Source organism: Ictidomys tridecemlineatus, chromosome 8 (genome assembly GCF_052094955.1).
Source record: "Ictidomys tridecemlineatus isolate mIctTri1 chromosome 8, mIctTri1.hap1, whole genome shotgun sequence".
Taxonomy (NCBI): domain Eukaryota; kingdom Metazoa; phylum Chordata; class Mammalia; order Rodentia; family Sciuridae; genus Ictidomys; species Ictidomys tridecemlineatus.
This window is the reverse complement of record NC_135484.1, coordinates 113,890,001-113,914,088: the sequence shown is the minus strand read 5'-3', so window position 1 is coordinate 113,914,088 and position 24,088 is coordinate 113,890,001. Positions and strand designations below refer to the sequence as shown.

General features: G+C 59.5%; 1 protein-coding gene across 2 annotated transcripts; it reads left to right on the top strand.

Moving 5' to 3' along the window:
* The first annotated feature begins 223 nt into the window (after nt 1-223).
* Nucleotides 224-23,384, top strand: Fgd2 (FYVE, RhoGEF and PH domain containing 2). Of its 2 annotated transcripts, XM_005318745.4 has the most exons (18): nt 224-1,387; nt 3,217-3,361; nt 3,502-3,696; nt 6,654-6,852; nt 9,519-9,599; nt 10,495-10,643; nt 12,180-12,336; nt 12,421-12,559; nt 13,008-13,066; nt 13,229-13,375; nt 14,001-14,093; nt 17,628-17,707; nt 17,784-17,814; nt 18,132-18,221; nt 18,752-18,883; nt 20,672-20,815; nt 21,714-21,860; nt 22,090-23,384. In XM_005318745.4, exons 3-18 carry the CDS (start codon nt 3,629-3,631, stop codon nt 22,303-22,305), a joined length of 1,932 nt encoding a protein of 643 aa, XP_005318802.2. In that variant the 5' UTR covers nt 224-1,387; nt 3,217-3,361; nt 3,502-3,628; the 3' UTR covers nt 22,306-23,384. The 2 variants fall into 2 exon arrangements, with proteins under 2 accessions (XP_005318802.2, XP_040138521.2); XM_040282587.2 differs by lacking the exon at nt 20,672-20,815 and having other exon boundaries at nt 1,056-1,387.
* The last annotated feature ends 704 nt before the right edge of the window (nt 23,385-24,088 follow it).

The following is a 24,088-nucleotide window of genomic DNA, read 5'->3' as shown; positions in this document are numbered from 1 at the left end:
ACACAGTGTCTCCTTGTGCCTCCCCGGGCTCCCGGGGGTGTCTCCCCGCCAGCCCAGCCCCGCTGCTCTTTCATCCCGCTGCCCAGGGTGCCTCCCTGGTCACCTCTGCTATCTGCCTCTGGTGACCTTGAGTCCCTCTGAACAGTGGGAGGGCCTGGCAGGAGCCTGGCCCAGTCCCCGAGTGAGTGCCAACTCTGAAACCAGATCGGTCACACCCTGGAGAAGAAAAGGCTGTTGATGTTCCTCCTTGACGTCCTCCAGCCGCCACCGACGTCAGGACAGACACTTTCTTGCCAGCTGGGCTTGCTGCCATCCCAGTGGCCTGGGGCAGACTTCCACCTGCAGCCCAGAGAGTGTGGACATAGCAGGTCCCACCTCCCCGGGTTGCTCAGGGGCCTCCACAGTGGCTCCCGCTCAAGGGACAGTGACATTTAGAGACACCCGGCTGCCGGGGTCGGGAAGGGAAGGTGCCCTGGCTCCTGGGCTGGCTGGAGGGGTCAGGCCCGCTGACCAGCCGCTCAGCGCCCTCCTGCAGGAAGCCTCAGCAGATGGTGAACTTCTGGCCCAGGGTCAGGGTAGAAAACTCTGGCTGCTTGTGGGAGGGGACAGGAAGGCTGGTCCCTGAGCGAAGCTGGCCTTTTCCTGTCCTCCTCTCTCTCAGCCAGGGACGGACTGCTTTGGAGCCCACCTCTCACACTGGCACCGCTGGTGGCCTCTGCCCACTGCATGGCAACCCAGAGGGTGGCCCACCAGGACCTCCCAAAGACAGGGGGTGGAGGAGGGAGCAGGACAGGGACACTGGAGGGCGGCAGCAGCCATGGCAGCAGTTTCAGCTGGCTGCTTGCCTCTGCCCCAGAGCCCTGTCCCTCCACCACAGCCCTGTCACAGGCCATTAGGCTCTCAGCAGGTGCCCTGTGCTCGCTGGAGGCGGGAGCCGGGTTGGAGGTGGACCTGGAGACGTGCCATCTCCCCCCCACCCCGGCCTGGCACTGTCGGGGCTCAGAGCCCTCCTGGGAGGCTCAGGGCACTGGTGGCCAAGTGATGAGATAGTCCTTTGCCACTCAGGGTGTGGCACTTGTCCATTCCATCCCACACGCCTGCGGAGGCCCCACTGGTGGGGGACACGGTGCTGGGCTGGGCCCCAGCCAGGAGGCCGCGTGCTCAGGCCCTGCCCTAGCCTGGAGCACCAGGCAGGGAGGCTGCCCCGGCCCAGGAGGACATCCAGAAGAAGTGGCCTTCAGGGCTCTAGGCCTAAAGGACGCTGATAGGAATCAGGGGACCATACCTCAATGGCAAGATTCCCCCCTGAGACCGACGGGGCCAGTAACGCGTGTTCTCAAGAACTGTGACGCGCAGGAGACGGACCGGACGGACCTGTGGACACCAAGTGAGTCCAGGCCGAGGTGGCTCGTTGGAAATGTCGCGCCTTATTTGAGTCCCCTGATTTTTTTTTTTTTTAATGGTGGCATTTATAAAGAACTGGCACTCAGAATGTTTTCTAGATATTCAATTAGATTGAGGGTTGTTGCTGAACCTCTGTTGGGTACGATGATGTAGTATCTTTCATATGTACACACGTGATCACATGTAAAACACATGTACATGTAAAACCGTGTCGCTGTGATCAGTAGGTATGCAGATACACTTGTGTGTATGTGTATTTTTATTTATTTACTGAATGATGCGCCCTCATCTTTGAGATACACACTGAAATATCTGTGGGGAAAGCATGTGATGTCAGGGATTTGCTTCAAAATGACAAGAGAAGGCACAGTCGAGGTGGCTTGGGGAGGGGACTGAAGAGGTGGGGGTTGCTGGGTCTGGGTGGTGGATTGATGGGTGCATTAGATTGTTTTATCTAGTTTTGCATCTGTTCTACATTTTTTTTTTGTACTAGGAGTCAAACCCAGGGGTGCTTAACCACGGAGCCACATCCTCAGCCCTGTTTGTATTTTATTTAGAGATATGGTCTCACTGTGTTGCTTAGACCTCACTAAGTTGCTGAGGCTGCTTTTGAACTTGCGATCCTCCTGCCTCAGCCTCCTGAGCTGCTGGGATGACAGGCATGCGGTCACCCAGCCCTAAATTTAGATTCTTTATATAAAGAATGCTACTGGGTTGTGTCTTCCTGCTACGAGCATGCTGGGTCCTGTCTGCCTGTGTGTGTGTGTGTGTGTGTGTGTGTGTGTGTGTGTGTATGTGTGTAAATCGTAGGTGGACACAGTACCTTTATTACATACATTTTTATGTGGTGCTGAAGATCAAACCCAGGGCCTCACACATGTGAGGCAAACACTTCACCGCTGAGCCACACCCCGGCCCTAGATTCTTCATAATGAAAAATAAGACCAGAAACAGAACAGGCGGGGGTGGGGGGTGGGGGGGAGGGTCAGTGGGATGCAGGGCTGGGGGCGGGGCCAGCTCTGCTGTGGAGGAAGCAGCTCCCGCAAAGCCCTGAGGGAATGCATACAGCTGGTGGCAAGTGAGGCCCCAGGGTTCACAGTGGCTGTAGCGTGAAGCTGTGCCAGGCGCTTAGGGTACTGAGATAACTCAGGCTCAGTCCCTATGCTCCAGGACGAAGACCAATCTCAGTGGAGGGCCCTGGCTAAGGACACAAGAGACCAGAACCCAGTGGGAGGGGCCAGGAATGGCCTGTGCAGCTTGATTGAGAAAAACAGAGGCCGTGGGCATTTGTCTAGAAAAACTGGTAGACCAGGTGGCCCAGGAGGCATCAGGCCGACACAACCCAGCCTGCAAGCAGCAGGAGGCCTGAGGATGGAGCTGCGAGGTGTTTATCCGGGCTCCCAACACATCTTTGCTGGAACCCGTAGAACTTTTTTTTGTGGTTTTGAAAATCTTAAATCCTCTTGTGTTCTTCCTGGGTGACCTCAAGCAAGTTACTTAACCTCTCTGATCCTCAATTTCCTCTGATAGAAAATGGGGATAGTCACTGGACTCATCTAAGATGATTATGAATTAAATAAGAAAATACTTATAAAGCATTAAAAAAGTGCTGGTGTTAGCTATTATTATCTTCCAAGTTTCAGGGCGGAAGCTGCCCTCCCTGGGGGCCGCGAGGGGAAGACAGTGACGGCTGATCTGAGAGCACCCGGCAAGGAGGTGGGGGAGCCACGAGCCCCCCCCCACCCCCCCCCCCCCCCCCGCGGCCCTTGGCAGGTTTGTGATCAGTTCTGAGCAAAAGCTGTTTCCTTACAGCAGTGAAGAGGGACAGATCCAGAGAAGAACTTGCTGGAGAAGTGGCCAAAGTGAAGACCCCTGGGGTCCATGAGGGCCACTCCGCACAGAAGGAAGCCCGGGGTCCAGCTCCAGGGACCACCCCTGGCCCTGTTGCCCCCTGCAGGTGGCTTTTGGACCTGGGGTCCCCAGGAGGGGGACATCAGCCCTCTGGGGAGGGTGGGGCCTGCTGGCCCCTCCCACTTGGGGACAGGGCCTGTCCCTGCAGGCGGCCCAGGGACCACTTCCTCTTTCTTCACTCTGAAGCCAGGAGCTGGCCTGCGGAGCCCGTGGGAAAGATGGGAGCCCACTCCAGGATGTCCTAGCCCGTCAGCGTCCCCAAGCCAGGGTGGCTGAGTGTCCCTACTTCAGGACCACCCTGCAGGCGGGCGGGATGGAGCCGGCAAATGAGGAGAAGCTGGCCTCCGTGTCCACCCTGGTGACTGTGTTTGAGAGCAGCAGGTACTGGGCTGCGGGGAGGGTCTGGGACAGGCAGGCAGCCCTGGGTGTCCAGCGGCACATGCTCCAGGCCCCCGGCCAGGGCCTCCTGAGCCCCCTCTGCGAGCAGCGCTCTGGGGGGTCCTGCCCTGGGCATCTTCCTGTCTGGGCAGCACCCACACCCTGGGTCATGGGTCCCTTGGAGCATCGAGAGTGCAATTGGGGTCCGGGAACGCGGCTCGGTGACAGAGCCATGTGTGTTGGAAGAGTTAAACCAGTGTGAGCGGGCATGGTGCCACAGGCCTGAAATCCCAGCTGCTCAGGAGGCTGAGGCAGGAGGGTCTTGAGTTCAAAGCCAGCCTCAGTGATTTGGCAAAGCCCTGAGCAGCTCAGCGACACTCTGTCTCTAAATAAAATACAAAAAAGGGCTGGGGGTGTGACTCAGTGGTTAAGCACTTCTGGGTTAATCCTTTGTACCTCCCCCACCAAAAAAACCCCAAACCAAAAACCAGTGTGGTTATGGGGGGAGTGGACTAGGGCAGTGTCGGGCTGCAGACCCCACCCACTGCCCTTCCAGCACCTCCCAGAAGTAATAGCTGATCCTTCCCGAGCATCTCCTCGCTGTGGGTAGGGCAGACCTATAGCGGGTCACTGCCACAGGACACATGGAAACTGAAAGTGGACGTCATTGAAACGGAGAGAGAAGCAGGGACTGTGCCCGGCGAGGCAGGGTGCATGGACGGACAGCCTGCCCAAGGGCACCGTCTGCGCCCCCTTAGGCCGTGTCGCATGTGATCATCCTAACGGCCAACCTGGATGGCACAACCTCCGCTTCTGTGTCCACCTGACAGACGAGGAAACCGAGACCCCGGGATGCCCCCGCTTTAAGTCCCTGTGCTTGCTGTGCTTTGGGGCCATGCTGAGGCTTCTGCTGAAGGGAACAGGCAGGACCAGATGTGGGAGTGTGTGTGTGTGTGTGTGTGCGCGCGTGTGTGTGGCCCTCACCACTCAGCAGACATTCCCCAAGCCCAGGCCTGTGTTAGCATCAGCCCGGGTCGGGTCCCCTGGAAGGAGGCCGTGAGATGGGGATGTGCCGCAGGAGGTCTATTGTGGAGAGCTCTGGGGACAACCAGGGGAGAGAGGAGCAGGAGGAGGGGCTGGCCTGCGCCAGGGAGCTCCGGGGTGGTGGCCCCCAGTTGTCCCTGCTGAGGCAAAGGTCTGGTGGGGATTTTACCGCCCCAGGGACTAGTCTGTGGGTCTCCCTCCCAGAGAGCGGTTCCCAGAGGGGGGCTTCCCGCAGCCGCCAGCCAGGGGCTCTACCCCAGCTGGGGGAGGCTGCCAGACCCCCACCCAGAAGGGAGTGGGGCTGAGCACCTGCGGGAACCCGAGAGGAGGAGGAGGGGGAGGCTTCCCGTGTTCGGAGGCTGAGCTCCTGTAGTGACCCTGGTGCAAGGTCGTGGGCAGCAGAGTGCTAGGAGGGGCCAGGTGCTGACCAGGAAGAGCCTCCCCTGGGCTCTGGCAGGGAGGTGGCCTGATCCACCCTGAAGTCACCTGAGCTGACTCCCAGGGTCCCGGCCCAGCTCGTCCCCTTCAGCACCGAGGACAGCTCTCAGGCACGGCCTTCCTGGCCCACCCAGCCCTGGGGGTGGGGGCCACGGGCCTCAGCCACCACGCCAGGTGTGGGGTGACCTCGGTGGAGCCCCCAGGCACCCTGCGGCTGCCCAGCAGCACCCCAGATGGAGTGGGCAGCCCTGTGACCCGAATGGCGACCGAGCAGGTGCCACCAGGAGGGTGACCAGCCTGTCCTGAGTGAGGGGCACCCCCCCAGCGCCTGGCCTGGGCTTCTGGGGGGCTCCGAGGCTCGGCTGATGGGAACCTGGGGTGAGGAGGAAGCAGAAGCGGGCCTGGCGCGGGCAGAGAAATGCAGAAGCTGAAACCGAGTGTAGAACAGAAAGCCTGGGGCCACGGGGCCAGGCTGCGGGCGAGACGCTGAGGAAGCAGCTCTGGGGTACCAGGGAGGGCTGAGGGTCCTGGGGCAGCAGCCTGCCCCCTGGTCCCTCTGCCACCCACTGGCTGGGTGGCCTGGGGCAGGTCACCTTGGCTCTCTGGACCTGTTTCTCCTTTACGCAGATGAGAAGCAGCTCAGGGCCAAGGCTCAGAGCCGGCCCGTCTGATCCCAATCCCACTTTTGTCAAGTCCAAGCTGCAAGTCCCTGTCCTTCCTGTGTCTCAGTTTCCATGGCTACAAAATGGGATCATAAGAATCCCTCCCTGCAGAGTTGGAGCTTGCGTCCGTGTCCGACCCCTGACGCTCCAGCCTCTTTCTCATAACGATGCCCGCTCTGCGCCAGGGGAGATGGGGCGCAGCCCATGTCACTGGACATATCCAGTGAGGGTGCATATGTCCCTCATCTACAGAATGTAACTGACCAGCAGACCCAGAACGCAGGTTAGCCAAGCTGCCCTTGGAAGCCCTGCCCTGGGGGAGCAGGGGATCTGCTCTTAGCCTGGTTTCTTCTTCAGCGGGTCATGTGGGGAGCCAAGGTCCCATCTGAGCTTAGCAGGTCTGCCCTCACTTTAGATCACTCCATGGCTCCCACCTTCCCTCCGTGTATCAGTTACTGATACAGAAATTAACTCGGGGGTGAGGCGCAGGGTGATCTGAGAAGAGCCAACTAATAAGCTTTGTCTGTAGAAGGGGCGGGGGGTGTCTTCTGAATTTGACTGCACTTCAAACAGGGAAGTATGTAGTTCCCCAGAGAATAAAACAGGGCACACTGACTCATCTTGAAGACTGAAGTTCCTCCAAGGTTCGGGAGAGACGTGGAGGTCTCACTTGGCAAGTTTCTCCAGCGTGCCGGGCGCTCGGGAGCCGCTGCCCACCAGAAATGGACAACAGTCACCCCCAGAATCCTCACGGGGACAGGCTGCGGTGCTCCCTGTTCTCTGACAAGGACACTCTTGGGTCTGCTCCTTTCTCAGGACCCCGGGAACTGCGCCCAGAGACCAGGCCCCGCCACCAGCCCCAGGGCCATGGGAGAAGCCGCATGTCGGGGAGACCCCCGAGTCTGGGCCCAGGACCGTGAGCAGGAGGTGTCTGAGCTCCCTGAAGAACAAGCTGTCCAGCGGGGCCTGGCGGAGACCTTGCCCACCTGGGACCTGCGAAGGGACAGTGCCACAGGTAAGCACTGGGCCTCTCCCCTGACCGCCTCCGCAGACGCTCTCTCCCGCCAGAGCCCAGGTGGGGGGCTTGTGTGATCACAGATCAGCCAGAAGCTGGACAGTCCCTCCTCACCAGCCCGGGATGGCTACAGCCCCTGGACTCTCCCCACCTGCCCGTTGCCCCCCTCACCCCCGTCAGACTGGCAATCACCAAGCCCACGAGGAGCGGCCCATGTTGGCGAGGATGTGGGGAAAGGCACACCCTTGACATTGCTGGTGCGGCTGCAAAAGGGTTCAGCCACTCGGGGAAGGAGTAGGGAGATTCCTCAGAAAACGTGGAATGGAACCTCCGTTTGACCCAGTCATCCCACTCCTTGGTATATAGCCAAAGGACTTAAAATCATCATACTGGGGCTGGGGATGTGGCTCAAGCGGTAGCGCGCTCGCCTGGCATGCGTGCGGCCCGGGTTCGATCCTCAGCACCACATACCAACAAAGATGTTGTGTCCGCCGAGAACTAAAAAATAAATATTAAAAAAATTCTCTCTCTCTCTCCTCTCTCACTCTCTCTTAAAAAAAAAGAAAAAAAAAAAATAAAATCATCATACTGCAGGGACACAGCCACCTCAATGTTTATAGCAGCTCAACTCACAGTAGTTAGACGATGGAACCAACCTTGGTGTGCCTCCAATAGATGAGTGGATAAAGAAACTGTGGTTCATATACACAATGGAATATCACTCAGTGATAAAGAAGAATTAAATTATGGCATTTGCTAGTAAATGGATGGAACTGGAGGCTATCATGCTAAGTGAAATAAGCCAGTCCCCAAAACACAAAGTCCAAATGCTGTCTCTGATATGTGCATGTTGACTCGCAATAGCCTGGGTGGTGGGGTGATGGTGATGGTGGTTCAATTTTGGTCTTTTAGGCAAGGAAATTGAAGCTTAAGACACTGTTCAAGGGCTGGGGATGTGGCTCAGGCGGTAGCGCGCTCGCCTGGCATGCGTGCGGCCCGGGTTCGATCCTCAGCACCACATACCAACAAAGATGTTGTGTCCACCGATAACTAAAAAATAAATATTAAAAAAAAGACACTTGTTCAAGGCCACAGGGCTTGGAACAGTCTTCACCTTGTGAACTTGGGATGCTTCACAGCTGTGGCCTCAGTTTACCCTCTGGAGGGGGCAACAGTCTCACACCAGAAATGGAGGTCTGAGTGCTGATTTCCTTAGACTAACACTGGGTCTGGTCCCAAGTGGGTCACCTCTCTCCTACAGATTTGTTTCCTGGCCTGTGGATGCGGCGGGGGGGAGGGGGGGACAATACATGGGACTGTACTCCAGAGCCAGCTCTGTGGGCTCACATCCTGCTCTTCCTCTTTCTCACTGTGTGACTTTGGGCAGTCACTTTAACCTCTCTGTGCCTTATGATGGATGATCGCAGTGGTGTGTTCTGGTGACCAAATGCTGCGTAGCAGACACCCCAAACATAGTGGCCTAATATGACCTCATTGGGGTGACCGGCATGCTGCAGGACAGCTCTTCTGTTGGTCTTGGTTGGGGGCTGCGTCAGTCTGCCAGGCTGTCTTGCCAGTATCCCACCCGCTGTGTGCTTTGGACAACAGAAAGGTGTTTTCCCACCGTTCTGGGGACTCAAGTCCAAAATCAAGGTGTGTGTGTGGGGGGGGTTTCTAGGGAGGCCTCTGTTCCTGGCTTGTAGACGGCCACTTTCTTGCTGTGTCCCCGAGTGGCCTTTTCCTCTGTGCATACACATTCCAGCGGTCCCTTCTCTTCTCACAGTGACACCAATCCTATTGGTTTAGGATCCATGCTCCTCATCTCACTTGACCTTAATTAACAAAGGTCAGTCTTTTATCTTTAAATTAAAAAAAAATTATATATATATATATTTATTAATGGTAGGGGGACACAATATCTTTGTTTTATTTATTTCTTTTTATGTGGTGCTGAGGATTGAACCCAGCCCCTCACATGTGCCAGGCGAGTGCTCTACCACTGAGCCACAACCCCAGCCCTGAGACTTTTATTTTTGGTACAGGGGGTTGAACCCAGGGGTGCTGTGCCATGAGCCGCGTCCCCGGCTCTTTTTATATTTTATTTAGAGACAGGGCCTCGCTGAGTTGCTTAGGGCCTCGCTGTTGCTGAGGCTGGCTTTGAACTTGCGATCCTCCTGCCTCAGCCTCCAGAGCAGCTGGAATCACAGGCCTGCGCCACCGCCTCTGGCACCTTAGTGTCTAATGAGGTCTCTTTCACGTGGCCGCAGGCAGGTGGCGCCGCGGGCTGGAATGCCCAGGACGGCTCAACCTGTGAGCGGCTCCCTGGGCAGGGATGGCGGAGGCTGGGCTTCTAGGAGCTCCCTTTCTCCCTGTGGCCTCCAGTCTCCCCGCTTTGGGGCCTCCCTGGAGGTCCCTCCATCAGGCAGCCGGCTCTCTTGAGGTGGTGACTCCCAGCTCCCGTGGGAGCTGCCGGGTTCAGGGGGCCCTTCTGAACCCCAGCACGGGCTCAGCCTCCGTCTGCAGGTTCTCTGATGGCCTCGTGCCAGGGCCAGCCCAGATGCCCAGGGGACGGCGGGAACAGCGGAGGGTGCTCCACAGTGACAAACCGAGGGCTCACCAGAGGCGCCCCAGCTCCCTTCTCCCCTCTCCTCTTCCCGTCCCTGCAGGAGCCCGAGGAGAAGAGGGTGGTCCGGGAGCTGCTGGAGACGGAGCAGGCCTACGTGGCTCGCCTGCACCTTCTGGACCAGGCCAGTGGCCAGCACCCCCGGCCCAGCACCAGTGTCCCCTGCCCGCCACCACCCATGTCCTCAGAGCAGGGCTAGGAACCCTGGGTTTGAAGCTACCGAACCCCGTGGTCGGAGGCTGAGAACCCTGGTGGCCAGGCCAGCGCCCACAGATAGTCCTTGCGGCCTGTCCCCCAGCCTGTCCCCCCCGCCTGTCCCCCCATCCTGTCCCCCCTGGCCTGTCCTCCCAGCCTGTCCCCCCTGGCCTGTCCCCTGACCTGTCCCCTGGCCTGTCCTCCCGGCCTGTCCTCCCGGCCTGTCCTCCCAGCCTGTCTCCCCTGGCCTGTCCCCCTGGCCTGTCCTCCTATCCTGTCCCCCTGGCCTGTCCTCCCAGCCTGTCCCCCCTGGCCTGTCCCCCTAGCCTGTCCCCCTGGCCTGTCCCCCCGGCCTGTCCTCCCATCCTGTCCCCCTGGCCTGTCCTCCCAGCCTGTCCCCCTGGCTTGTCCCCCGGCCTGTCCTCCCATCCTGTCCCCCTGGCCTGTCCTCCCAGCCTGTCCGGGCTCCTCACCCACCATCCCCCATGGACACGCCGACTTCCTTAAGGAGCCCTAGAGCCGCAGGGCCAGATGGCTGACCCTCAGCCCAGGGCGCTTGGGCCTGGTGACTCAGGTCCGAGAACTCCATAGACCCCAATGGCCTATTTCTGACGTTCATCAGGCGTCAGACTTTGGCCAAATCCCCATGTCCCCAAACCTGTGAAATGGCAGAGCAGTCTTCCCTGCCGTCCCTCCCCAGGGCCACTGCAGGCGGGAGTGTGGGAGGTCAAGGGGCGGAGCCCTCAGCACCCCAGGCCCCTCTCCCCTGGGTGGGCTGGCGGGTGCTCCCCCCCGCAGCCGGTGACCCAGGGTGGCGGCCCCAGGTGTTCTTCCAGGAGCTGCTGCGGGAGGCGCAGGGCAGCAAGGCCTTCCCTGAGGACGTGGTCCGGCTCATCTTCTCCAACATCTCCTCCATCCACCAGTTCCACGCCCGCTTCTTCCTCCCCGAGCTGCAGCGGCGCCTAGAGGACTGGTGAGGCCGCCAAGCCTGGCCTGTGCCCGCTGTGTGGCCATGTGGGCCCTCCCCGGGGCGAGGGAGGGACAGGCACAGGTGTGTGCAGGAAGGGGCAGCGGGGCTCACTGACCTTGGCCTTGGACTTCACATCTGGAACTGATCCAACCTTGGAATCAGCGGCCACTCGATGGCCACATTGTGGTCACACGAGAAACCCTCTTTGCTTTCAGAGGTAACCACCATTTCATGGAAAAAGCTCACTTGCTTTATATATTTTGCCAAAGAAATGCCATGATGTCCAAGTGTCCTTGGAAGTCTTAGAAAAAGGAGGTCACCAACTGGTGGTCAATACATAGGGGCCTTGTTATAGATATGTGTTTTACTTTGTAATCACCATTAAAGTAAATATTTTAGGGGCTGGGGCTCAGAAGTAGAGCGGTCGCCTAGTACGTCAAGGCCTTGGGTTCGATCCTCAGCACCACATAAAAATAGACAAATAAAGGTATTGTGTCCAACTACAGCTAAAAAAAAAAAAGAACTATAAGCTGGGAGCAGTGATATATATGACTGTAACCCCAGTAGCTTTGGAGGCTGAGGCAGGAGGATCTTGAGTTCAAAGCCAGCCTCAGCAATTTAGCAAGACCTAAGCAACTCAGTGAGGCCCTGTCTCTAAATAAAATACGAAATAGCGCTCAGTGGTTAAGTGCCCCTGAGTTCAATCGCTGGTACAAAGAGACAGAGAGACAGAGAGAGAGAGAGAGAGAGAGAGAGAGAGAGAGAGAGAGAGAGAGCAAGCTGGTGTGGTGGTGTACACCTATAATCTCAGTGACCTAGGAGGCTGAGGCAGGAGGATTGCAAGTTCCAGCCTGGGCAATTTAGCAAGACTCTGTCTCACAAGAAAAAATAAAAAGGGACATGGATGTAGCTCAGAGGTAGAGGGTCCCTGAGTTCAATCCTTAGTATCCCCCACACACTCACACACACACACACACATAAGAGAGGGAGAGAGAGAGCAACCCTATGAGTCCACCTACCATCATTCCCATTTGTTTCAGAGTAGAAATTGAGGCACAGAGAAGCCATGTGATTGGCCCAAGGACAGGGGAAGTGACTGATGGGGTGGAAACGCAGCTGAGGCAGGCCAGCTCCTGGGTTGGCTTCTTGCTGTCCCTGGGTTGAATGACCCCCAGGCCCTGCCTTGGGAGCATGGTGGATACCTTCTTACCCCTTGAGCCTCCTGTTCTCATCTCTAGGATGGGCTAAAGGCTCTTTCCACCCGCAGGGTTGTGAGAGTGGAAAGGGCTAAGGTGCGGGAGGGCCCTGGTCATGCTCCACGGCCAACCATGGAGGAGTTGCCCAGCCCTGTGGCAGGCCCAGCGCTGCGGCAGGTGGGGGGCCAGGGGACAGGAGCGCCTGCCCTGGGGGCGCCTGGGGGACCAGCCCGCCCACACCGTGGGAGCCTCCATCTGTTCAGGGAGCGGGCCTCGCCGCGCCCAACTGGAGTCCACAGAGGAGGTGGCCAGGCTGAGGGCCACCCCTGGGTGTCCTTCTCAGGACGGCCACGCCCCGCATCGGGGACGTGATCCAGAAACTGGCCCCGTTCCTGAAGATGTACAGCGAGTACGTCAAGAACTTTGGGCGAGCCGCAGAGCTGCTGGCCACCTGGACCGACAAGTCCCCGCCCTTCCAGGAGGTCATCGCCCGCATCCAGGTGAGGCGGGAGGGGAGCCTGGCTGGGGTTCGGGGCGTCTCCCGGCTCCCGCCCGCCCCACGCCAGTCCACCTGTCCTCCGCAGAGCAGCGAGGCCTCGGGCAGCCTGACCCTGCAGCACCACATGCTGGAACCGGTGCAGAGGGTTCCCCGCTACGAGCTGCTGCTCAAGGAGTACGTCCAGAAGCTGCCGGCGCAGGCCCCCGACCGCGCGGACGCCCAGAGTGAGGAGCCAGGGCTGGGGGGGGGGCACCTGTTTACTGAGCACCTACAATAGGACTGTAGGATCGTCACCATCAGTAACCGTGGTTGAGACCTTATGGACATTATCCGTACCGCGAGCCATTGTGTGTCAAAAAAGGTCCCTGAGGCCCAGAGAGTTGAAGTGACTTGCTCAAAGTCACACAGCCCGAAAGGAGGAGAGCTGCAGGTGCCAGACCCTGTGCTTCTCCCACTGTTCCGGCTTTGTGCAGGGAACAGGGAGTCACCAAAGCCAAACTGCGCTGCCTTCGGGTCCCTTCTAGTCTCCCGACCCCCGATGGCCTGCGCCATCCAGACACCACCTGTGCACACGCCCAGGGGCAGTGCTGGAGGTCCCGAGGGCCTCCCAGTCCGGCCTCCAGCCCCTAGCCCCAGCTGTCAGGGGATGACCCTGGCCTGCCTCCTCTCCAGAAGCCCTGGACATGATCTTCTCTGCGGCTCAGCACTCCAATGCGGCCATCGCCGAGATGGTAAGCGCGACCCTGGGGCGAGCGCGTGGAGGACCCCTGGGCCTGCCCTGCCTCCTGTGGCTCGATCCACGCGGCCCCGACGCCTGCCCACTGCCAGCCGCCCGCCCGTCCGGCTCCACCAAGCAGGACCCTGCTGGCCTGGCTGAGGTGCCCCTCCCCTAGGAGCGGCTGCAGGACCTGTGGGAGGTGTACCAGCGCCTGGGCCTCGACGACGACATCGTGGACCCCTCCAACCACCTGCTCCGCGAGGGCCCGGTCCTCAAGATCTCCTTCCGCCGCAGCGACCCCATGGAGCGCTACCTTTTCTTGGTAGGGGCTGCTGCGAGCCTCCCACCCTGGGGAGGGGAGCTCCCGGTTCCTCTGGCCCAGGTGGCCTCTGTCTGGCCACTACCTGGCACTGCAGGGGGTCAGGGAAGACCCCGTGTTTTGTACTGTGCTTTGATGCCTGGTGACTTAGGAAGTCGGGAACTACCTCTGGAATTTCTATCTACACTCTTCCCAGAGATGCCCCAGAAAACAAAAGAGCTGTTCTAGGACAGGTACAGCAGGAAGGCATTAGGTTAGCTACCAGAAAGAACTGCCTTGTTCACTCTGAAGAAGCCAGGGGCTCCCCTGAGATCTGGCAAGGTGGTCCCACCTCACTCCCCCAAGGCCCTGGACCCTGATCCCCCTTGAGGACAGCCTAGTAGGTTTTGAAGTTGGCTTTGTTCCCTCGAGGCCCACAGGTAAGGTGACCTTTAGCACCACCTCAGTGGGGCAGGGGCTAGGCAGCCCCCTTCCTTCTCCTCTGTGATGTCCAGGGAGTTAGGCCAGAGAGTGACCAGAGAAGAGTGGGTTGGTGGCGCCGCCCACCCCGGGAAGCCCCGCCCACCCCGGGAAGCCCCGCCCATGCACTCGCCCCGCCCCTGCGCTCACCCGGCCCCTGTCCCCGCAGTTCAACAACATGCTGCTCTACTGCGTGCCCAGGGTCATCCAGGTGGGCGCCCAGTTCCAAGTTAGGACCCGCATCGACGTGGCCGGGATGAAGGTGAGAGGCTCCGCCGGAAGGTGGGGGTGACCCAGGTCCTGGGCGGCGAGGGAGCTGGTGGTCCTCAGCTCGCGGGGCTGGAGGGGCTGGAGGGAGAGCTCACCCGCGGGGCCAGCCTCCTGCTGGGGCCCTTCCTGGGCCCCAGGGGTGGGGCATGGTCCACAGGCTTCAAGGAGTGACGTGCCCTCCCGGCCCCTGGTGGCATGGTGGCTGCAGGTTCCGAGTCAGCAGGTCTGAGCAGGGCCCGGCAGTGCTGGGGAGTGAGCCAGGGCCTCGTGCATGCTAGGCAAGGATGCCACCCCTGGGCTGCGGCTCCAGCCACCGTCCCAGCCCTTTAAAACAGTTTTTCAAATATAAGCCAGGCTCAGTGTCGCACACCAGTAATCCCAGCCACCTGGGAAGCTGAAGCAGGAGGATTCCAAGTTTGAGGCCAGCCTGAGCAACTTAGTGAGACCTTGTCTCAAAATAAAAAATAATAAAGGGCTGGGGATGTAGCTCAGAGGTAGAGCCCAGGCCTCCCATGCAGGAAGCCCTGGGTTCAAGTCCTAGCGCTGCCCAAAATAACGATAATGCTGCTGCTGATGTTAATTGCATTCTCTAACAATCAGATAATACATATTTCAAAATCAAACAATATAAAAATATATACAATGAGCAGTCTCCTCCCTGCCCTGTCCCCTTGTTCCCCCTCCTGAAGTCACCTTGGCTTCTCTTTGCACATAACATGCTATTACCATGGCCATGGCCCTGCATCAGTAGTATTTTTGGAGAGTGTCGCCCTTGGCACATTAGAGCTGCCTCCTCTTTTTATGCGGCTGCATAGTATTCCACTATGGGTGGGCTGCAATTTACTCAACCAGTGATCTACTCAGGACTGTGTAGGGTGTCAGCTGCAGGAAATAACCTTTCAAAGTCTGCCTGAGTGTGAGTGCATCTACTGTGGATCCCGCTGAGAAAGATAAGGAAACCAAGACCCTGTTTAAGTGTCTTGCTTGAGAGTCGCACGGCAAATCCAGGTTTGGACGACCTGGATTCAAAGCCCCAAGCGTCCCTGGGTCTGGAGCCTGTGGTCTAATCCCCACGCTGAAGCTTCCCAAGTGAGGCTTCTGCCCAGAGCCATGAAGTCTGTGGCCAGATCTCAGACGTGGACGAGGAGGTGGCAGCCATCCGTCCTGACCATGGTGCTCCCTGCCGGCTTCTGAGCCCACTGTGTCCTGAAGCCAGGGCTGGACCTGCAGGGGCCTGGCCTCCCCGCACCCTTCCATGTCCCCACCCCCCCACCCCGTCCCGAGCTGCAGGTGTGGTCCAGTCTGGAGCCTGGGCCCTGAGACAGCTGGAGACCCCCTGCTCCATGCTAGATTGTCTGCAGTGGGCACAGCCTGCAGGTCTGATGGCCCGCGGGGTCCTGGGCACCTCCTGGGGGTTCACAGCCCATCCCCACCCTGAGCTGACTGAGGGAGGAGTGTGTCCTCACCCCCAGGGATCTAACTTTGAATGTCCCAGAGGCCGGGTGTGTTCAGGGGTGTCTCTGTGGGATCCTCCGTGGATGGCATCTTGTCACAGACTCAGGCACAGAGAAAGAGACAGAGATTGACAGAAAGGTCAAGAAACAGGCACCAACACAGACATAAAGAGAAAATACGTAGACGTGGGGTGCAGCTTGGTGGTAGAGTGCGTGTTTGGCGTGTGCAAGGTCCTGGGGTCGATCCCCAGCACCAGAAAGAAAATATGTCTGGTGAGCTTTTCTCCCTCTAGTGGCCACACAGCACCCTCTCCTGGATGGTACTGGTATGGCAGGTGCAGAGCTGTCCGCAGCCCCATGTCTATGCTGGACCCTGTTCTGAGTCTGAGGTTTAGAAGAAGCAGTCTGGTCTTGAACCATCAAGATGGCTCTCCCTGACCTATTACACTGGCCTCCTTCTGGTGTGTCACTGACTCCACAGTCTCACCTGGTCTGAATGTTTTGCCATCCTGCCCAGGGCCAGTCTGCCAAGAAGGAAGGACTATGGGTCCAGCCCCTCAGGGACTCCATGTAGAGCTGTGCAGGCTGTGCACTGCACAAGGATACCTCATCTGAGAGGTGCCATCTGCAGCAGACTGCATATTGGCCGACTGTGACAGTATGGAGATGGCATATTTATAGTGAGAAGTGTCCGGCAGATGGCAGTCACATGTCTTGTTCCAACAAAATCTGGATGTTATGCCAGTTTGCCAACAGATGTCAGCAAGGCATTTGGAGGAAGGGTGTCCTTTCACCAATGAGGACAAAGGACCGTGTGGACAGGCGGGGCTCCGCAGTGACCACACCCGGGGCTGGGTGGGGCTGGGTGCGGCAGAGGCTCTGTGAGCATCTCGGGGGACCCCGATACCCAGGTCAGGAGCCCCCAGCTCCCCTTCTTTTGGGGGGTGTGACAGGGGACCTGACGCAGGGCCACTGGCCACACCCCCAGCCTGTTTGGTCCTTGATGGAGCGCAGGCTGCTGGGTGGCTTCCCGACTCTCTTCCCCCCACCTCGCCTCTCACCGCCTGGCGGCTCCCCGGGGCCCAGGGTGGCGAGTCCAAACCCCCGCAGCCCCAGCAGAGGGGACACTGGCTCTGGGGCCGAGGCCAGGCCTGCTCAGGGTCAGTGCTGTCAGGGAGGCGGTGGCCCCCATCACCTGTGAAGTCCCGGCCACTGCCAGACACGGCGGAGGGCTCAAGGGTCTGGTGGCATCAGGCCCCAGTTTCCCAGGCGCAGGCTCGGGCTCCGGTGTGTCCAGGTTCTTTGTGACCCTCTCCCCGGGGCCCGGGAGGTCTGCGCTGCCAGGACCCAGGTCTGGGGTGGAGAGGTGCTCTCCTACCTGAGCTGTGGTCCCCCAAAACCTGAGCTGCGACCCTGACTTTGCCATTTCGTGCTGTGTGACCTCAGGCAGGTCTCTGTGTCCTCCTGGTTGAGGATGGCCATGGCTGCCTTCCAGAGCGGCCGCACAGGTCATTTTCTTTCTGTCTTTTATTTTTTGTACTGGGGATACCCAGGGGCACTTTTTTTTTTTTTATTTTTTGAGACAGGGTCTCACAGAGTTGCTTAGGCCCTCGCTAAATCGCTGAGGCTGGTTTCGCACTCGTGATCCTCCTGCCTCAGCCTCCTGAGCCTCTGGGATCACAGGCGTGGGCCACGGCCTCCTTCAGCTTTTTATTATGGACATTTTTAAACCAAGAAAATGGTGCCCTAACCCTCACACACCCGCCTGGTTTGGGGACGCAGTTTCCATTTGGGGTGAAGCTTTGTGGGGACTGTCACCCGCACTCGACACTGGGCCACCGGAGCTCGGACTCCCGCAGCTTCAAGGCCCCTTGGCTTAGAGGGGGCCCGGCGGCAGGTGCCTTCTGCTGGTTGGGCAGCACTAAGGAGGTGGGGGACGAGTCCCCAGCCCTGTCCCTCCCTCCAATGGGGACTGCTTCTTGGGCACAGCCCACCTCCCTTCTCTCTGCCCGTGCTGCCGCCGAGGGGACAGAGAGTGACCGACAGAGAGTGACCGGTCCCCCTGCCTGCAGGTGCGGGAGCTGCCCGACGCCGAGTTCCCCCACTGCTTCCTGGTGTCGGGGAAGCAGCGCACCCTGGAGCTGCAGGCGCGGTAGGAGCCGCTGGGGGGCAGGCGGGGGGCCCGGCCGCGCGCCTCGGACACCCATGTGCACCTTCCTTCTGAGCAGGTCCCAGGAGGAAATGGCTTCCTGGATCCAGGTATGGGAACGCTCTGGGGCTCCTAGGACTCTGACCCTAGAACCCGGGTGTGCCCAGCGGCTCCTGGTCTGTCTGTGGAGTTTGGAGTCAGCCCTGGGTTCAAATCCTGCTGCCTCCCTCTGCCTTGCTGGAAATCCTGGGGGAGTCCCTTGACGTCTCTGGGCCTCCGTGTTCACATCTGTACTCGGGCTAGTTTCTCCTTCCTGGGGCCAGCCCCTGTGTGCCTGGGGGCCAGGGCCTGGTGGGCTGGTTCTCTGCTGGGTCTGTGGGTTGGGGGTGGCTCCTCAGTGACACCCCCTCTCCGCCCTCCGCCCCAGGCCTGCCAAGCCGCCATCGACCAAATTGAGAAGCGGAATGAGACCTTCAAGGCTGCGGTGCAGGGCCCCGAGGGCGACGCCCAGGAGCAGGTGAAACCTGTGCTGCCCCCTCCTCCCACAGCTCCCTCTCTGCTCCACCCAGGTGGCTCCAAGGGACAGGGAGTGTCACCCACCAGGAGTGATTTGAAGGGACCAGGGGAAGTCCCAACCTCTCCCCAGTCAGCGACTCCGAGACCAAGTTTCCCACTAGCAAAAACGGCCTGGGGGGGGGGGCGGCCCCCTGCCGTGTCCCAGGGAAGGGGACAGAGGCTGCAGCTCTGGCTGCCGGCCAGGTGCAGTTTGGGATTTGAAATTACCTGAGCCCATGGGACCGGGGAGGCAAGGGAGGTGGGTCAGGGAGACTGTGTGGGACTTGATTTCCTCTATGAGCTTGCTGGGTGACTTTGCTGAGTTACTGGGCCTCTCTGGGCCTCAGTGTTCTCACTTGTGAAATAAGAAGAGTAGTGAGTGACCCGTCACGAAGGCTTGATGGGTTCAGTCAGTTTCAAGCGGAAGCCCCGGGGACACCCGGCGCGCAGACCTCCTCCAGCGCCGCTGCCCAGCCCCCCCTTGCCCCACAGGGGCAGTCTGAGGAGCTGGGCCTCCGAGCACCGCAGTGGGTGCGGGACAAGATGGTGACCATGTGCATGCGCTGCCAGGAGCCCTTCAACGCCCTGACCCGCCGGCGCCACCACTGCAGGGCCTGTGGCTACGTGAGTGCCCCGCCAGCGCCCCCGTCCCGCCGTCCAGCAGGGCTCCTCCCTGGGCCGGCTGCTGCCCAGCGCCCCAGCTTGGCGCAGGTGGCCTCGGCAGCGCTCAGCTGGGCAGCCCCACTTCACAGATGGGAAACGAAGCTCCCGTTAGTAAAAGGACCTGCCCGATGTCCCGGAGCTGACCCTGTCCTCCCACCTGCCATCTGTCCACCGTTTCCCAAGGGTCGGTGCTCAGCTGGGCTCAGGAGCCAGGGTGCCCCCCCCCACACACCTCTTGCTTTGGGCCTGGTGCACCTGCTGCTCTGCGGGAGCCCGTCCCTGTCACACCATGTCCCCTCCATCTACTCTGCAGGCAGAGAAGCCCAGGGCACCCTCCGTCTTTAACAACCTCTGGGGCACAGGAGGAGCCCAGCAGGACAGGTTGGGGCTAGTCGGGGAGGTGTCCCCAAAATACACGGGACTGCAATCAGGACAGAGGTCAGTTTCTAGGGCCAAGGACACACCTGCACCAGAAGGCAAGCCCTGAGTCACATGCGCCCGCCAAACAGGAGGGGCCTGGGGACTCTGCTGTTCTGTAAGTGAAAGTCTCACCCATCTACACTGGCACCTCTGTAAGGAGTCCCTAAACACAGGGAAGAGGCCCCCAGGGTGGCCCACACCTGGAATCCCAGCGGCTCAGGAGGCTGAGGCAGGAGGATCAGGGTTCACAGCCAGCCTCAGCAATTTAGTGAGGCCCTAAGCAGCTGAGCGAGACCAGGGCAGGGAATGAGGCTCAGTGGTTGAGCGCCCTGGCTTTAATGCCTAGTACCACAGGGGGGAAAAAAAGAGAGAGAGCTCCAACCTGCCTGTAGTTTTGAAGAATTGCAAAGTTAGAAGTTGGCGAAGCAGAAAAATATTTACTAGTTATAGTAAATAATTTAAATCTCTCAACACAAATAAAATACTCCCAGGCCAGCCGGAGCCTCTGTGTGGGGCCCTGGCTGCGGCGGCCTCTCGTGCCCCAGCACATCTCTGCGCCCTGGGAGTCGGTGACTCATCCTTTCGGTGGCCCAGGTGCCTGGTTTCTGTCTCCCCTGCTGCCAGGCGGGAGGCTTGCCAGGGAGGGACGCTCAGCACTGCCCTGGGCGCACACCCTCCTCCCGGGCCCTTCCTCCCGCCCCTGCTCCTGCACCCCCTTCCTGGCTGCCCATCTTGCTGGGTGCTGTTCCTGGGTCTCCCTACGCCCGGCTCCTGGGTCTCCCTACGCCCGTCTCCTGGGTCTCCCCAGGCTGATCCATGGCAGCCTCTGGACTCAGTGATGGACTCGGGGTGGGGTGGGGGTGCTCCATCTCTTCCCAGGTAAAACAACTGGCCCATCATTTTCCTATCAGAACATTCTGGACTCTGGGATGGAGTAAACATTTGCATGAGTCCCAAAGCAAACTGAGGGATTTTGAAGACACACCCTGATGGTGGAGGGTCTGTGCTGCCACTTTGCTGTGTGGCCCTCAGCAAGTCATTGCCCCCTCTGGGCTGGCCTGCTGTCACCCTCACACGAGGACAAGAGCCCTGGCCCTTCACTTGGAGCACTTTGATAAGTGAATGGGTTGAGGCCCCCAGAGTCCCACCCCCCATGAAAGGGGGGAAGTAGGGGCCCTAGCAGAGGGGCCAGGCCCCAGGCCTACAGCCTCGGAGCCAGAGCCTGGGCTGGCCCGCCCTGAAGCTCAGCCAGCCTGGGGGACCAGCTCTGCTCTGCCCCTGCAGCCCGCTGGCTCTCCTGTCCCCGCGCTGACGATGCCGTGTCCCCAGGTGGTGTGCGCGCGGTGCTCCGACTACAAGGCCGAGCTCCAGTACGACGGCAACCGGCCCAGCAGGGTCTGCCTGCACTGCTTCACCTTCCTCACGGGGAGCGTGCTGCCCGAGGACAGGGACAGGAGGCGGGGCATCCTGGAGGTGGGGCCTCCTGCCCCCTGACCTTGGGTCCCTGCTGGGCGGGTCCTGGGTGCTGAGGGGCACCTCCACCCCCTCCCCCAGCCGGGCAGCGGGGCCGGGCACCACACAGAAGCGGCTCTGAGTCTCTGCCCACGTCCCGAGGCCTGCCCCACGGTGCTCGCAGGTGTCTCAGACACCACTGGACAGATGGGGACAGATGGGGACCCTGAGGCTCCAGGACAGGCAGAGCCTGAGCGCTGTCCACCCCGAGGCCCTGAGAGATGGCAGGGTCCACCAGCTGGAAGGGACTTCAGGGACCAGCTGGGCCTCTCCCGTGGAGACCCAGGTCCAGAGGGTGACCTGCCCCACACTTTTGTCGCCGGTTTTTTTTTTTGTACGTTCTGTCCGCTGCCTCAGGGCCTCACCGAGCCCCTCCCCTCCCCCACAGGGGCCCCCTATGGGGTCCCGGCTGTTCCACAAATATCATGTCACCCAGCCCGGATCCCGGCCGCACCCCCAAAGGCCAGGTGGACACCACGTCCCTAGGAGATGAGAAGGAGCTGTCCGCTCCCAGGTTCAAGTTGGTCCTTCCCACGGACATGGCTCCCGCCCAATCCCCCTCTCCCTCCAGGCCTGGTCCCTGCCCAGGCCCCGACTCTGTTCCTTGGGGCATCCCACCAGGGGGGAAGCCTTCCCAGCCCCGGTCCCCCGTGGGCGCACACGCCTCGGGTCAGGTCCCGCCGGGGCTCCATGCAGCTCAGCCACTGGCCAGACTGGTGACTTAGGCACATGGAGTGACATTTCTGAGTCCCCCGGGGCAAGTGACCCCTCCTTGCTTCAAAGGTTACACAGGGAGCCGCCCAGCCCCGGGCCTGCCTGTGGGTCCAGGACACTGTGCCCCTGTCCTCTCTGCTTCCAGAAAGGCGCCCCGCCCGGGCCCGGCCAGAGCCTGATGTGCAGCTTCCTGCAGCTCCTCGGGGACAAGTGGGGCAGGAGCGGCCCCCGGGGCTGGTGTGTCATCCCCCGCCACGACCCCCTCGTGCTCTACGTCTACGGGGCTCCTCAGGTAAGGCCACCTCCCGCTGCCCGGCTCTGGCCTCCCCACTGTGAGGGCAGGGTTGGCCCCTACGTCAGATGGACACCGAGGCCCAGAGTCCAATCTGAGCTGGACCCAGACTGCAGCTCGCGGGTCCGTCCCCCTCTGAGGGCCAGGTCTCTATGGGGGACCCCCATGGGGTCGGAGGGGCAGTGTGTGCTCTGGGTGGGTGGCAGCCCACCTCTCCCTCCTCCCCCAGGACACGCGAGCCCACACCTCCATCCCCCTGCTGGGCTACCAGGTGACCCCTGGGCCCCAGGGGGACCCCAGGGCCTTCCAGCTGCAACAGTCGGGCCAGCTCTACGCCTTCAAGGCCGAGACCGAGGAGCTAAAGGGCCGCTGGGTGAGGGCCGTGGAACAGGCAGCCGGGGGCTGCAGCCCCGGAGTGACTGATGACGGGGACCTGTCTGACTGAGCCACCGCCGGCCACACGTCCTGTTCCAACATGCAGGAGAGATGGGTCCAGCCGGGGGACGTGGTGCACATCTGTAATCCCAGAGGCTCGGAGGCTGAGGCAGGAGGATGGAGTTCAAGGCCAGCCTCAGCCATTTAGTGGGCCCCAAGCAACTCAGCAAGACCCTGTCTCTAAATAAAAATGTGAAAAGGGGGCTGGGGTGTGGCTCAGTGGTCAAGTGCCCGTGGGTTCAATACCCCTTAACCAAAAAAAAAAAAAAAAAAAAAAAAAAGTGAGAGAAAAAGAAGAAAATATGGGTCCATTCCTTTGAGAAGGGGGAACCAACTGTCCCAATTCGCCAGGGCAGAAGGGGTCCCTGGGCCATGGGACATTCAGTGCTAAAACTGGGAAAGTCCAGGTAATCCAGAGTTGTTGGTGCTCTTGGTGCAGCTCTCAAGCTGGATTGCTTTACCAAAGTACTGGTGAGCCTGGCGTGGTGGCCCACACCTGCAATCCCAGCCACTCGGGAGGCTGAGGCAGGAGGATCACAAGTTCAAGGCCAGCCTCAGCAATTTAGTGAGATCCTCAGTAACTTAGGGAGACCCCCGTGTATCAAACTTAAAAATAAAAGGGGCTGGGGATGTGGCTCAGTGGTCAAATGCCCCTGGGCTCAATCCCCAGTGCCAAAATGAAAATAAAACTAAAAATACTGGTGAATATATCCACATGTTGTTAATTTTAAGATTAAAAAATATCAACCAGTACGGGGACTCTCTGTATTTTATGATAAATTTTGTTGAGCATCTAAAATGTAGAGTCTACTTAAAAGGAAAATCAACTTAAAACAAATTCTAAGAAAAAAAAAAATCAACCAGGAGTACGCCCTGGTGCACACCCCAAGATTCCAGCACCTCAAGAGGTTGAGGCAGGAATATCACAAGTTCGAGGCCAGCCTGAAGCCTGGGCAACTTAGTGACACCCTGTTTCAAAAAAAAAAAAGAGCTGGGGATGTGGCTCAGTGGTACAGTGCCCCTGGGTTCAGTCCCCAGTACAGGGAAAAAAAAATTAAAAATAAAGATTATCAATGTCTGTGCCCACCACCCAAGATTTTTATTGACTTGACCTGAGATGTGGGAGGCCTGGGTATTTTTTTAGGAGTACCCACAGGAGTCTAGGGTGCAGCCTGGGGTACGTGGGGGAAGATAGCAAGCTAACTACCAAGGAGCAGCAGGATGGTAGCAATACTGATAAGCATCTAGAGGGCCTAGCGCTGGGCTGGGTGTTCTATGTGGATTATCTCCTTTTATCATCAAGGGATTGCAGTCCCCATTTTTCCCTTGAGGATACTGGCCCAGAGGGGGTTAGTGACTGGCTTAAGGTCACACAGCTCAGGAATGCCAGAGTCAGGGGACTAAAGTCAGAGATTTTTCCATCAGATAGCAGAACAGTAAGGTCGGGAGAGCAGGGAGGAGAGTGGGAGAGGGAAAGGAGGGAGAAAAAGCCAAGAAAAGGGAGGGAGAGAGGGAAAGGCTGAAGAAAGAAGTTGGTATCTATATCTGTGCCCCTCCATGAGCCACTGGAGGAGGAAGCTGCTTTTCCACAGGAGACCACCAGGGGGTGGCAGTGGTCAGCAGTGGCCTGGGCCCCTCAGCTCTTCCATCTTGCTGGGTTCTGCCCTTGATGGGAGGGGCGTGGGGAGGAATGGACAAGTCACAGGTGTTTGACCCACCCTGGGCCAGCCCTCGGCCTCTGGCCGGAGGACACTTCCCGTTTGGAGGGTGTGTATTTTTCCCTGCAGGTGGTT

What these genes read in the sequence shown, in the direction of transcription:
- Fgd2 (XM_005318745.4), top strand. Translation starts at nt 3,629, where the DNA reads ATGGAGCCGGCAAATGAGGAGAAGCTGGCCTCCGTGTCCACCCTGGTG. An exon ending in ACTGTGTTTGAGAGCAGCAG is followed by an intron (nt 3,697 to 6,653) that starts GTACTGGGCTGC and finishes CTCCTTTCTCAG; the next exon opens with GACCCCGGGAACTGCGCCCA. An exon ending in AGGGCGACGCCCAGGAGCAG is followed by an intron (nt 18,222 to 18,751) that starts GTGAAACCTGTG and finishes CTTGCCCCACAG; the next exon opens with GGGCAGTCTGAGGAGCTGGG.